Genomic DNA, 15,339 nt, shown 5'->3' on the forward strand with positions numbered 1-15,339 from the left:
TAGCAACACTGATGTACTTCTTTTCCGCGGTGAATTCTCCTTCCGTTATGGACTTAAAATGCCATGCTCGGCTCTTGACTGTAATAACCGATCCGAAGGAGATAAAAAAGGATGTCATTTTTCATAATTTGCCTGTAAAAAGCGAGAGCCCGAATCGACCCGAATCAGTATGGCGCGGTTCCCAAGTTCTCGACCATCCAGGCTTTATTACACATCGTTCGCAGTTGGCCAAATAAAGGGAACAGATGGAAATAGCGCTACAGTAAGAACTATACTTTTCGATTATCAAAAAGCATTCGATTTGATAGACCACGGTCCTCAATCTTAAGGTCTCTATTATTAATTACTTGCCCTGGAGCATCATACAACGATGCACTAAGAAGAGTAGACCTCTTCGATTTGTTGATTTATAAAAAATAGAACTAATAAACCATCTACAGTAATGTGTTTAACGCCATCATTAAGTGATAAGGACAATCGCGTGAACAACCTGTTGCCTGCTGCCAATCACAGAACATATACCTTAAGGAGTAATAGCCACTTCTCCGTTCTGGCGTGGAAAACCGACCGTTCTAGAATTTTCCTGCCTTTGACTTGGTAATTAGCAGAAAAATATGCTCTCATCGGTATTTTATGTTTGCTTAGGCATGTGCGCTGGTATGTGGGTAATTAGCGGGGGTATATATTTGGAGTCTATTTGGGCTTACTGGTTTTGTTTTTCATCTCGGTCTTGCTGTTCCAGCGTAAGTGTCATTTTTGTTTGTTTTTGTCTTTTTATTATGTGTGTGTGTTCTTTGTGCTTTTATTTTGCCGATGTTTTCAGCTCTACTATGTGGTCGGATCTTCGGGCTGCGGTTCCCCAGGGATATGGTGTTTTACAATCCCTTGCAAGTTCTCTTCCGGATGTTGCGTTGGCTAGCAGAGCTTCCAGTTCTTCCTCCAAATATTTTTCTTCTTACAACAGATGGAGGTCTTGGGCAGAAGGACATGGCTTGACAGTTTTTCCTGCTTCTCCGTTTCACTTATTTATTTGCGTCATTTAATGACTGAGGCGAAGACAGCATCTCCCTTGGAGTCAGCAGTTCATAGCATTACTTGGTTTCACCAGTTGGGTGGCGAACCGTCTCCTTCTGATCATCCGTTGGTGAAGAGTATTCTTGCCGGTGCGCAGTGTTTGCTGGCCCACCGAACATCCAAGAAGGAGCCTATCACAGTCTCTCAGTTAGAGCAGTTAGTTGCCTGCAAGGCGGGCTCGATGGCCTCTTTGTACAAAATTCGTTCGGTTCGATTCAGACTGCCGTGGAAACTTCAAAATGTTTATTTGCTCAATTTAGTTGGGCACTTCAATAGTATGACATTCCCTTGAACTTTATGGTTTTTTAGGCTGCTTGGTGTTTCAAGAAGTTATACATGCACAAATTCCGCAAATATTTATTCGTCAGGGGTACCCAACGAGGACATTAAAGCAAAAGAGTTAAAAAAAATGTTGTTCCTTACATTCCCACGTGAATTTTATGTAATGTTTAAAACACGAGTAGCAGTGTTTTATTGGGATTTAAAACCACGAGGCGCAGCCGAGTGATTTTACACCCGACAACACACTTGCTGTGAGTTTTTTGAACGGCTTCAAAAACATTCCTGGAAAAGCGTGTGTCAAGAGTGATGCTTTTGTAAACGTTGGAAACTGGCATACGAGAAAAACATTAAACACCGCATACTAATAAGGAGGAGGCTTTATCTGGTTTTAAAACCACTGCACGTGATGCTTTATCGACCATTTCATAGGTCAATGGGCTTATGAATTGTTAATGAGTTTTTGAAAAGCCTGGCAAATTTGTGTAAGCTAAGACAGTTTGATCTGTTCGGATTCTTTAGCTGACAATTTAAGTTGCCGAAAACTTTGTTGGCTATCCAAAATGGTTGCCTGGTCTTTTTTTTGCTCTTTTAAACGACCCATTTGCCCTCAAGAAACAAAATAGATTAGTTTTTCAGCGTGCCAAAAGCTTAGGGCAGTCGTTCGTTAGAAATAATCGCTGGGTTTTCTTCACGAATCCCAATCGCTGAGCGGAATAATATCTTTTTCAACAAAGATCAGTATTCCACCGAAAAGAACCGTTGGGTGTCCTGAAAAGCGAACATTTCTCTGAGAGGGACGAAGAAAGCAAATACTGTGGATACCCATCCTATGCGCCAGAGATGTTCATTGCGTAGGTCTACTGATGCCTTTGCCGCTTGTTTGGGTCGGCCTTTGGAACGGCGAGGTTGTTAAGTATATCAGAGATAGCAGGTGTATTTTTCAGTTTGTGACACAGGCATGCTCAGAGAAAAAAAATCAGAGTTCTCACACTGAGAAGAGTTGAACCTACGACCTTCCACTTACTGGTTCAGATGCTCTACCACTGAGCTATTGGAGCTAGGAGACTCATTAAACAAGGTTAATGTGACAAAAATCCTGCAGGCTGCTAGGATTTGAATGTCGATGCTTTAAGCCGGGTGAATAAATTCCGAGTATGCCTACATTTCTTTAACACAAACTGCAAGGCTGATACTACGTGAAAAAGTTGACTTTGCGAGACAAAAACCAGACAGAAACCGACAAAACAGGGCTGCAACCGTGGACAGTCCACGGTTGCAGCGGCCTGCTTTGTCGGTTTCTGTCGGGTTGTTATCTCGCAAAGTGAACCTTTTCACATAGTATCAGCCTTGCAGTTTGTGTTACAGTTTATTTTTGGCTGATTAGGTCTCTCGTAGATCCTAGTCAACTAGCAGCATTATCGTTGGCGGTCCTTTGCAGTTTTCACGTCTACATTTCTTTAGCCTGCGAACGCAGACGTATTTCCGGCTGTCGCTTCTCTCCGCCGAAAGAGAAGCGACAGCCAGAAATACGTCTGCGTTCGCAGGCTAACATTTCATTCAATACAGAAAACTGCAAAATGAATCTTCTCAATCACTTTCTCCAACAATTGTATGTTTATTTCAACTTTTATGCGTAATTCTGGTAATTAACAACATTTTCTTCTCTAACCGTTACGCGATATTTCGCAAAAAGTCTTACTCAAAATGTAGTTTACATTACCGTTTTTACCTCTCAGCATTCGAGTCACTTAAAAAGTTAAGATTCGGTTTAACTTGAAAACAAATGCCAAAAAACTTATTTTTGACTGGTGATTCTGTCTAATATATTTAGTAATTTTAGTTCATAGAAGTATGAGGAAGTTCTGACGCCGTGCTACTTCAGTCGCACAGCTAGTAGGAAACTAGCAGTTCAAAAAGCCAAAACTATGGTAGTATGGGCAAACAATGGAGCTCATATTTCACGAAAAACACGAGAAAATTATTTTTTTGTAATTAAACTCGTTAAATTATGAAGCACTACTAAATTCAAAGAACTGTTTCAATAAGCTCTTCAAAACTCATTATTTTGTACTTTGCATTAATCCTAAAACATTATAAAACTTCCCGATTCTGAACCCTATCGACTTGGATTTCGAACAGCATCCCTTCAGTTGTGACTGACTCTTGAAAGCACTATCTAATGTTAACATGTTCAAATATAGAATCAGTTTACCGTTACTTAATATTACAAGTATATAGTCAATCACTACTTATAAAGTAAACGAAACTCAGAATTACTTGCTTTTTATTCCGCAATTTTTTTTATAAGCTTCCCCGCTCGGGTTGGCCGCAATTTTGATTGGAGCAAATATAGCATGTATTACAGTATTTATTTTAGGAACACAAATAATTTACAATATGAAATACAATTTACAAATAATTTACGCATAAAAATAAAGCCAAATAACAAACCCTGCAAATTGAAAAAAAATTACTTTAGCCTAAGGTCTTAGGGATGAAACTTGAGGCCTCTAGACTGAAGATATATATTACCGATTCAGTTGCCTGGGGTTTCAATATATCCAAAATGAATTTCAGCAGAAATAACTTGTCGTCGGACTGCCTTGCAAACACTCATTTCGCGCCACGTCTACCCCAATTCAAAATGGTGGTGAATTAGCTTTGTTTGTGGAATAAAGCATAAGGTGAGTGTTTAAACTATTGAAGGGTCATTCTAACACAACGGGTTGTTCAAAGTCAGCAAATTATTAAGGCAAATCTTAAAAGAATTTTGAACATTTGAATCGAGTCTGACCGGCTCCAAAATTACGCACGACTTCGGCTTGATAGAAGAATGGAAAGCGGTAACAGTTTGACCCAAGATTCTGAACTGCTTTGACTATTTCTTGAGATTAAATGCTGTAACGTAATTCAAAGTGTAATATTTTTTCTAGGTAACCAACACCTTCGGAGACTCAATTCAAATGTTCTAAATGCTTACAGTGCATAAGTTAGACGGACTGTCATTCAAGTAAGGCGACGAAATCTTCTGCTTGCTGATATTATTGGATCAAGAGTGGTTCGGCGGCTTCATTTGGGTTAGAGAAGAGAATGTAGGCTCTTCTCTTCAGAAACACAACTCCATTCCGGAAAATATGGAAGCATTGCATCAGACATGAGGAAACCTTTTTCCAGACGAACTTCAAGTAGGCAACTCCTTTACCTAGAAGGGATAAAAATTACCTCAATGCCACACTATCTTTGCCAGTTCGTTGTGTTTAGATGGCCCAAGGGTAATTTATCGTCTCTTAAAGGGCGGATGTCTGTAAATATCAACCAGAGGTGTGCAATAGTGAAAAATTCAAAATTCTCAAAAAAATTCACAACATAGCCCACGGTAAACTATTGCAAGAAATACATGTTTTACTTCGATCCGATAATTATTTTTGATGTGAGGCTATGATCTTGAATTCACCACTCCTGAGCCGGGTTTTCGGTGTCTGACACCACATGTTGCGAAGACCTTGTTTTCAAAATCAAACCAGTTTTGTTCCAAACGAAAAACATCCAGTCTGATAAAGTACATAATTATGGACATCATGAATGGTATGTTACTCATCTGAAGTGAAAATTAAATATTTAGGAGATTTTTCAATATTTACAATTTTTTAAGCGATTTCTCGTGATGCCAAATTGACAAATTTGCCAGGCTAAAATAATCAACTGGTACATGGCGTTGAGGATAAAGATTTACTATACACCACGTGAAAGAGCATCATTTCTTCTTATAAAATCCGCTTTCAAAACTATGGGCAACACAGAAGGAAATTTTTGAGGCCGCGAATTAAAAGTAGTACTTTAGTGAAATTTGAGCTTTTCTGTCACGGTATTCCGTTGCTAAAACTCACATAAACACAACATGAAAACGTTTCAAACAACAATGGTTTATTAATTCTTGCTACAGGGCACTGTCTGTGCATGACCTATGCTTACAAGACTATTTTACTTGGTTTTCTATCCTTTAGGGGCAGTTTCAAAGGATTTTAGCGGAGTTCAAAAGCCGTACATGGGTCAGTTTACGTTGTCAACCGGTCGCAACACTAGTAAATATGGAATAAAATGAAACCAGGACTTCTTTCATTCAATCTTACTTTGAAAAAAATGGAGCAAATAGCTGAGAATGGTATATAATTCATACCTTGGAGCGGCCACACTGGATGTTTAAGAAATATGGGACATCTATAGGAAACATCGTAACACTTTAGGCCTTTTGGTCACAAAGATTGTGTTACATACATTTCACTGGTAGACCGCTGACCTTGCACTTACGTACGCCCTTGTCCACGGGATAGAAAGCGATGTTTCGTCCAGCTAGACCCCAAAGACAATTAATTATATAATCAGTTCAAACTGAGATTACGGTTTTGGGTTATCACAATTTTATCTGGTTGCGTCTACGTTCGCGCAGTTGTTTTGATTTTTGATAAAGTTTTTCGAATTTCAGTCTAACGTAGCCTGCGAATACAGCCGCCTCTCATCGCCCCCGTCCCTGAGGGGCGTTTCGCGAGGCTTCCATGAATGCTACTCAAGGAGAGTTAAAAGCAATGTGACTGTCTAGTTCATCTGGATAAGGCCGAAAATTCAATTTATTGTTCACAAAAATTGTCTGTTGTATGATAGTTTTCATACGATAAAAGATAGTTCATCCATCAGTAATAGAATTTGAGCAGACAAAGTATGGTTTCTTTGGCCTTAATGGGTCAAAGTAAGAACACGATCCAACAAGATCATGTTGCCTAAATATATGGTGCTATGCTCTGAACTTTTAGAGTACTTACGAAAGCCGACAGGCACTAATATCGAGGTCATCTTGTGGATAAGTTTAGATGCACAAATGTGATGCTCCGATCTCCCTTCGTTTGCTTGAAATGATTAGCTGCCCAACTTGGTGGGACCGGCGCAGAATCGGTTTTGGCAGCGCCGTCTGATGCCATAAGCATCTCGATGTCTTGAGCAAATAGACCTGATTAGATGGCTGTCATCGATTTCGAAGATATCAAGGGAAATTTTGCCCTGAAGTTTAGTCAGTTAGTTATGTCACTTTGTAGAACTAGCTTTACAGCCAAAGGAGCGTAGCTGTGCCGTCCAGGCTGTGAAACCCTGGCCCTCTTTCTGACAAAAATTGCTCCCCCTACGTCCCTCCCTGACAATGTACTGTGGTCGACTGTAGCAGGTGTGAGTCGTACTGCAGGAATTGGGGAAAATAGGGACGACGGTGGTGACGCAACCCCGTTTCCCTCCTCGCTCTTACCCTGCCGCCTCCCCACTAAGCTCCCCATTCTTTACGTCGGGAAACTGTAGCAGTGACAAAGGACAGGGCCAAATAACTTTAAAAAAAAAAAATCACTAAAAATCATAAATGTGTGTGGATGTAATAAACAGTAATTCAGAATCAAATTGCAAGCGCTATTAAAGGTAATTCTTATTTGAGGTCAGAAGTTTTGTGTTACAGTTATTCGATACCTGCTCTGCCTACGAGAAGCTCCGCCTCAGTTTTCAGTGTTCAATCAGGAAACCCCGTGGCCCTTAGATAGTTCTGAATGTCTGTGCCACAATCTCTGATTGGAATACATTGGGTACTCGCTGGATTTCCAACACTTTGTCCACATTGTCCTCCAACAATCGAAGCATACTTACACGATACCATTTCGGCTCAATTTGTTTGAACGCCGTGAAACCAGAATCGACCATTTTAAAAGTTGGATTGCAGAGCAAAATAAACAAACTGACGCGATCTAAATACCAACGTGTGCTAACTGCACGTTTAGAAAGTTCAGTGACAGAAAATACAGCTCACAAGTAAATCGCAGTTACAGTTTGTATCGAAGGGGCAGTGAAAAATTACCCTTGGCATGCGCCCGGGGGGTACCATTCGACCAGAGGCCCTTTGATCTTCCTAGATAAGTCGAAGGGCCTCTGCTCGCAGGGTACCCGGGGGGTGAACCTTTGTATGAAAATTGACGGGGGTGATCGTAGCTTTCGGGGATTAAAATTTGTGGTTTGGTACCTGTCAAAGGTATGGCGGTACCTTTTAACCAGTTTTAGGGTATTGAGCGAAAACATATAGGAGAAAGTTATTATAAATATCAGTCAACTGTCACTTAGCGTATTCATTTTAGAATTGGTACCACTAAGTGGGAAAATTATACAGACCACGGCTACAAAACAAATTCTGGTTCCTTTTAGTGGTACTTTTCAAAATTTATGACGATCAACTCGTCAATTTGATATAGGAGTCCCCCTCCCACTGGGGGCAAGTGGTCTGCGCAAACTGTAATGCAATCTCTGCCGTTAAACGTACTTTTAAATCGCGGCAAAATGCATATATCGTTCCTGATTGATGTGATGATTTCTACAATGCACAGAAAGCTCGCTAAAAAGGTATGAACTTGTAGCACTTGTAGCTATCGTTTCATTTGTTCTAAAGTAAGATTCAATGCAAAACATTTGGTCCGAATTCAAAACGTTGACTACGTAAACTGACCTTTGTGACCTTTATACGCTTTTGAACTCGGGGTCTAATAAAACTGCTACAATCTTTTGTGCCTGCCCGAAATGATTAAAAACCATGGAAAGTAATATTATGAACGTGGGCCAAAACCTCTAGCAAGTACCAACAAACAATTGTAGTTTTTAAACGTTTTCATGTTGTGTTTATCTGAGTTTTAGCATCGGAATGCCGTGACAAAAAAGGTCAAATTTCACTAAAGTACTACTTGTAATTCGCGGCCTCAAAAATTTCCTTCTGTGTTGACCATAGTTTTGAAAGCGGATTTTATAAGAAGAAATGATGCTCTTTCACGTGGTGTATAGTAAATCTTTATCCTCAACGCCATGTACCAGTTGATGATTTTAACCTCGCAAATTTGTCAATTTGGCATCACGAGAAATCGCTTAAAAAATTGTAAATATTGAAAAATCTCCTAAATATTTAATTTTCACTTCAGATGAGTAACATACCATTCATGATGTCCGTAATTATGTACTTTATCAGACTGGATGTTTTTCGTTTGGAACAAAACTGGTTTGATTTTGAAAACAAGGTCTTCGCAACATGTGGTGTCAAACACCGAAAACCCGGTTCAGGAGCGGTGAATTCAAGATCATAGCCTCACATCAAAAATAATTATCGGATCGAAGTAAAACATGTATTTCTTGCAATAGTTTACCGTGGGCTATGTTGTTAATTAATTTGAGAATTTTGAATTTTTCGCCATTGCACACCTCTGGTTGATATGTAAAGACATCCGCTCTTAAGCCATCGTCAAAAATACGGTAAAAAATATTAAAGGTACCGATAGGCCACGGCTGACAAAAAAAGGCTTGTTCAGTCATTAAAAGAAACAAGGTAAGATAGCATAATGATTATCCAATAACTGTCTGAAACATATAAAGCAAAGATATATCACGGTATAATAGTTCAATATATATTTCAATGAGCCAACAAGGGCTAAAATAAGATGTTGAAATAGTAGCAAGGCTTACCCAAAGCAACCAGCAGCACTGAGGTATTCAGGACCACGAAGAGGACATTAACCAATACCGAGTCGTTTCCTCTGTGACGATGAGTGACATCACCGGTGGTGTACATTGTTCCAAGGCATACGTCAAAGAAGATGACCCACAGCACAAAGGTTTGGAGTCGATCTTCAAACTTGTCTTTTATTGGGCGGAAGAGGGTGTAAGCCACTCCAAACACACTTACGGTGAAGACAGTAATGCCAATCTGGGAAAGGCTCTCGGATCCAAATAGAAAGATTAAAGAGATTAGTATCAGTTTACGATACATCTCTGTTATCTCCCAAAACCAATATTTTTTCTTGTAGTTCTCAAAGAACACTTTCAACCCGAAGGCAATTTCTTCATCAGCCTGGGGTTTGCGGTATTTGTAAACAAGAAACAGCATGAGGAGAGGAAATCCCACGGGATACAAAGCAAACACTGCGGCAATGGGCCAGTACAACTTGTGTCGGGCAGTGAAACATTCGATTGAGTAATCGGCTTTCAGGAGGGAGATGCAATGATTCTTGTCATTTGTGAAACAATGTGTGACACATGCGCCTGGAAGAGGTAGAATTTGGGTAATTATTTTACTCGTGATTGGATATGACGTCAGTAGAAATAAGAAAATGTTCCGATAGCAGGACTTCCTCAAACTAGATACCGCCCTTGTTTGTTCGCTGCAGGAGTAATCCAGCTTTCTCTTGATGTGGCGCTTTTTAAGAAAGAGGTAGATTAAAATAAGAACAACAACTAACAGATTGACAGAGATAACCGAGATAAATTTAAAGAATTGGTCTAGTCGTAGTTTCGGATAGATGCAGCTTAACGGAGCAAACTGAAAAATATTTCCTTCGAACAGTTTTAAACATTTTTCCATGGAGATCAATGTTACTGGCCACTGAACTCTCTCTAACGCTGAGAAAATACCACCAATGGCTTGGTAAAAGCCAATCACAATCTTGAAACAGGACATGACGACGTCTGCGACAGTACGATTATTCTCAGTTTTCTTTGAATCGCCCCACAGAACCATTAGAAACACCGCGACAAAAAGTGCAATCACCAAAAGAGAGGAAATTATAGAGGTAGTTAATCCCGGACACTTTAAGCAAGTGTTAAATCGTAAGTAGTAGCCATTAGTACAAGTAGCACACAGGCTGCCTTTATATCCTTCGTAACATTCTGAATCAATTCCGCCTTTGCATGAGCCAGAATAAGGACATTTTACTGGTTTTGGCAGTGGCATGGGAAATTTGGAGAACATTTTATCGTAATTAGCCTCAAAGCAATGAATGTTTTTTACGAAGTTTTTATAGCTGTCTTTGTTACTTGGGTTGGTCCAGTTCCAGTAATAACCGGGCGCCAATATTGCTGTATCGTTTACACAGTTTATGCCCTGGGACGGACACGCTGAACAGGGCCCAAAACGATCCATACGGTAAAAGGCGTGCAGGCATCTACACGCACGATAGCCAGCAGTTTCATTAGATATAGTACCTGTGGAGAAGATCATTGTTTATTAACTGAGATTTAGACAATTTTGGAGCATAATCATTGCGGCATGTCCTTGAAATGATTATACTAAAAAGTATGGTCAGTGTGCGCTGCTTGGAACTATACAATGACGAAGACATGAGCGCGTTTCGATTGGTCCCTACTGATTATGTGATAAAAGAAAAACACATTATGATCAATGCCTGGTGTTACTTGTGAGGTTTCACATGAACAGATCCAAAGTCCAAAATTGGTAAAGTTTTGCAAACTGTTTTTCTGTGTCGGGAAAAAACACAACAGAATTTTCGACTAAACTTGACAATTTTACTGAAAATTTGATATGAATCATGAACTACAATTGACTTAAACTCTGTTAAAGAAAACGAGAATTTTATAGTGAGGCGAAAAGGAAGAGAATGTTTTTCAAAGTTTGTTTCCAGGAGAAATCCAAGAAACACTGAGAAACGGCTTCATTCAATTATTGTCTTGGATCCGACATTTTGAGACGGAGTAAAGGTTACTTCCTAAAAGTCCTTCCCGAATGTCTTTTGAACTATTTCCTTGTGGTAGGGGTGCAGTTGCGTACCGTAATCTACAAATTATGCCATTGAGAGTTTCTGATTGACACGCTGACGGCATGAAATTTAACATATCTTTTATATCTGTTACACCAGGACGTTTTCGCATTCACCTATTTTATAAAAATGCACGGCTTAGTTGACGCAATTCTTTCTCAAGAAGTGTCTGTGTTGTTGCATAAACAAATATATCTACGTGGTTAAATAGAAGAAAGACCATCGCGGTTATTTAGGCAACTTCAGCATTTGTGAAAAGACTGAGCCTGAACGGGATTCGATCCCATGCATTGCATTGCTAGTGCAGTGCTCTACCAAATGAGCTATCAAGGATCTGTCTACATTGTCACAATAAGTTAAGGCAAGTTCCCAGTTGGCTTTATAGCTCAACTGGTAGAGCAGTACACCGGCATCGCAGAGGTCATGGGTTTCAATCGCGTTCAGGCTTCCTTTTTGGCAATGGGTTAAGTTGCGTAAAACGAACTCAGAGTTCCCAGTTGGCTCGATAGCGCAGTTGGTAGAGCGCTGCATTCACATCGCAGAGGTCATCGGCTCGAATCCCATTGAAGCCTGAATTTTTCAGGCTTTCTTTTCGTAATTAGCTAAGCTGCGTAAATAGCTACGAGGGTCTTTCTTCTATTTAATCTTTCACCCGCTGTTCAAATATTTGTTTCACATATTCATATTTATTCAGTGTGGTGCGTGTGCTCAGTAAAGTATCGCAGAAATGTGTAAGAACCCTGCTGTCTTTACCTTACCCCATTCTGATGTCATCTGTGATCCATAAACGTAACATACGGAAGACAAAATGGAATCTATTTGCTAAATTCGCAAAGAATGCTGAACCGGCACAAAATTAAAATAAATTAAAATTCTACCCTATGGATATCGTCATTAGTGTGTTGGAAGTGGTTGCATTGTTCACGGTGGATACTGACCAAACTTCTTACCGTATGGACAAGCCCAGCAGTCAATTGCACGTTTACCAGGATGACGTTCCACGGAGACAAACGTACCAGCACTGCATCTTTTGCATTCGACCTGCCCCATTTGGTCCTGGTAAAAACCCCCTGCAGATACAAAAGTAGTAAAGAGTTTTACATATGGATTCACAGTATCGTAAATGGAAAATGGATTGTCTTTGCCAAGAATATAAGGTAAACGTAATTAATAACTGATATCATGTACTGAAAGAGAAAAAAAACTGGAATCAAACAGTCAATAACTTTCCACAAGAAGACACGTGGATAAGCATTTGAAGAGTTTATATATGACATAAGTTCATGCACATTGCTTGGGTAAGTTATGTGTAAGGCGTCAAGTGAGGTTATAAGTTACAAAGAGAAACGCTTTCAGTAAGACGCTTGATTATGTATTAAACTGCATTCAGTTTGGGAGTACAAAATATGAGACTATAAATACCCTTATTTGCATGAAGGATGTTTGCGAGCCCAGGAAAAAATTGAATGGAGAATAAGCAACTGATCATGACAAACTATAAATAAACATTTTTGCAGAAAGTCACTTCACATCAGATAAGGTTCGAAATGTTCTAAACCCTAACGGTCATAATGTGAGCATTATTATTATTATTATTATTATTATTATTATTATTATTATTGTTATTATTATTTTATTTCGAATATACAAATTTCATATATTTCGCTTCCATCACCTCATTCACATGGGCTTATAGCGAACACACAAAATGACCAGTTCTAAGTTACATTAACTGCTCAGTTGCTAGAGCACTGCACTGGTATCGCAGAAGTAATAATAATAATAATAATAATAATAATAATAATAATAATAATAATAATAATAATAATAATAATAATATTTATCCAGGGAGCCCACTCGCCTTGGCGGTTTTCAGTGGGGCCCTGCAAATTAAAAATGAAAGTCATGGGTTCAAATGCCGTTCGAGCCTAATTATTATCTGTCCTTATTGTGACAACTATTTATGTTGCATACCGATTACTGTGATGGTCTGTTCTGTCGCACTTTGTAATAATCATCGCACTTTGTAATACCTGTCGCACTTTGTAATAAAACTGTCGCACTTTGTAATACCTGTCACACTTTGTAATAACACTTGTCGCACTTTGTAATAAAATAGCTGTCACACTTTGTAATAACAAGTTGTCGCACTTTGTAATAAATTAAGCTGTCACACTTTGTAATAACCAATTGTCGCACTTTGTAATCAGCCTTTAAATTACTTTTGAATAGGATGTTCTGTGGAAAATAAGTGAATTAACTGATCACCCAGGGCACAAACACGTTCTTCTTTGATATTTTACTTTGCATACTAAACTGAGGGTATGAAAAAGAAACGCGTTCTCCTTCACGCTTTCTCCTCGCAATTGTTATTTGTCTTGGCTAAGATGTATCTTGACAGACACACTTTGTCACCCCAAATAATGAATTTTAAAAATCGGTTTTGTTAAGCCGCTCCATTGCTAGGTACTAGTTTAATTGTAAATGATAGCTTAATTCAGGTATTAAGAAAGGTAGTTATCATGGGGTTTTTTAAAAGATCTTAAATAAAGATTCGAATTTGAAATATACTGGCATCTCCTGCGGATGAAAATAAAAAAAAAAAAAAAACCCTTGTTTCCGTGGGGTTTAAGAGAGGAAGAAATGAAAAGCAACTTGCAGGGACATACTGTATCAGTAAAAGAGCAGAGGGTACATTGTATTGAGAACAAAAAATGGTACGAACCGGAAATAAAGGCTTTGACTGGGAGTCTTCTAAGAAGGTACCGTTGACTATAATTGAATAGAATAATTGTGAAATAGTATCGTATTTTAATTAAAAAAAATTGCATAGCTTAACGTAAGCCAGAACATGTAACAGCAACCATCATAGCGTAATCAGTTTACGTGATATTAGTACTAGTGCATTGAATCAGAGTAATATAAAAATTGTTTTTTTTCAACCTTGAATAAACAACAACGAACTATAACATGAAACGGTATTAACTAGTTGTTTTCAAAAACTTCATAAACAACTGAACAAACAGAATGTTTCTCTCTCTCCTCAGTTTAAGGAACTGTTTTTCCTATCAATCTGGGTGATTCTATTCTAGATGGGTTGTGATAAAGCAGATTTCAACAACATGCTACTTTTGATGTTTTCGCCAGAAAATGGATAGTAAATGAATATAATTTTCCCTTCTTGAAAAAGCTTCGCTTTGCAAACAAAAGGCACAGTTGCAGATAAAAGAACCTTTGCAAGGAAATGACTGTAAAGACTTTTATTATCAAAATTTTCTTTTTCATGTTTATTGTTTTCATGTTTCATTCCTGTGACTCCCCTCCCGCCCTCGTTCCCTCCAAAAAACTCATATACAGAAGTCCTTATCTCCCTTACAAACCCTTTGACTCAACCCTCTCGTACGCGTGCATCTTTTCATTTTAACCAAGAGTTATCTCCCCTCTTTTCACTTATTGCATTCCATCATTGCTAAGCAAGCTGTGTGATCTCCAAAATAACAATTGCGAGGAGAAAGCGTGAAGGAGAACGCGTTTCTTTTTCATACCCTCAGTTTAGCATGCAAAGTAAAATATCAAAGAAGAACGTTTTTGTGCCCTGGATGATCAGTTAATTCACTTATTTTCCACAGAACATCCTATTCAAAAGTGATTTAAAAGCTTATTACAAAGTGCGACAATTTGTTATTACAAAGTGTGACGGCTTAATTTATTACAAAGTGCGACAACTTGATATTACAAAGTGTGACAGCTATTTTATTACAAAGTGCGACAAGTGTTATTACAAAGTGTGACAGGTATTACAAGGTGCGACAGTTTTATTACAAAGTGCGACAGGTATTACAAAGTGCGATGATTATTACAAAGTGCGACAGAACATGGTCTGTCACTCTCTTTTAATTACCTGCAGGGCACACCAGACAAGAACCATGCTCGTTATAGAACCCAGCTGTGCAAAGGCTACAGTTATAGAATTTTGGAGAAAAAAACCTATCTTTATCTGCTCCACGATGGCATTCAAACCCCGAGCGTATAAATCCATCTACATGGTTAAACTCCTCATAAGTAAGCTGGATATGAAAACTTGTTGAAGGAGCACACTCACTAAATGGATAAAACACAGTTATCTGATTAGAACTTCCCAAACTTTACAGGGCCCCACTGAATATCACTTTCGTGATGTGGGCTCCCTGTATAAAGATTGTTATTATTATTATTATTATTATTTTTATTATTATTATTATTATTATTATTATTATTATTATTAAACAACATGAAAGTATAAAAGTCAAAGGAAAATCAAGCTTTGATAAAGGAGGAAGGCTCAATTGACGGGGGGGGGGGGGTGGAGAAGCGGTGGGAAAAAGGTGTCGGG

General features: G+C 38.7%; 1 protein-coding gene across 1 annotated transcript in view; it reads right to left on the reverse strand.

The window, feature by feature from the left end:
• Window positions 1-3,446: 3,446 nt before the first annotated feature.
• Window positions 3,447-15,339, reverse strand: part of LOC146484172 (cysteine repeat modular protein A-like) — a 24,096-nt gene continuing 12,203 nt past the window's right edge. Inside the window, exons 12-15 of the mRNA XM_085105483.1 lie at window positions 14,869-15,068; window positions 11,918-12,037; window positions 8,881-10,395; window positions 3,447-4,558 (exon numbers count right to left, since the gene is read on the reverse strand). Of these exons, the coding sequence (XP_084961609.1) occupies window positions 4,398-4,558; window positions 8,881-10,395; window positions 11,918-12,037; window positions 14,869-15,068 (1,996 nt within the window). The 3' untranslated portion in view covers window positions 3,447-4,397. The remainder of the gene's footprint in view (window positions 4,559-8,880; window positions 10,396-11,917; window positions 12,038-14,868; window positions 15,069-15,339) is intronic.

This window comes from Pavona decussata, unplaced genomic scaffold (assembly GCF_977016875.1).
Source record: "Pavona decussata unplaced genomic scaffold, jaPavDecu1.1 SCAFFOLD_37, whole genome shotgun sequence".
Taxonomy (NCBI): Eukaryota; Metazoa; Cnidaria; class Anthozoa; order Scleractinia; family Agariciidae; genus Pavona; species Pavona decussata.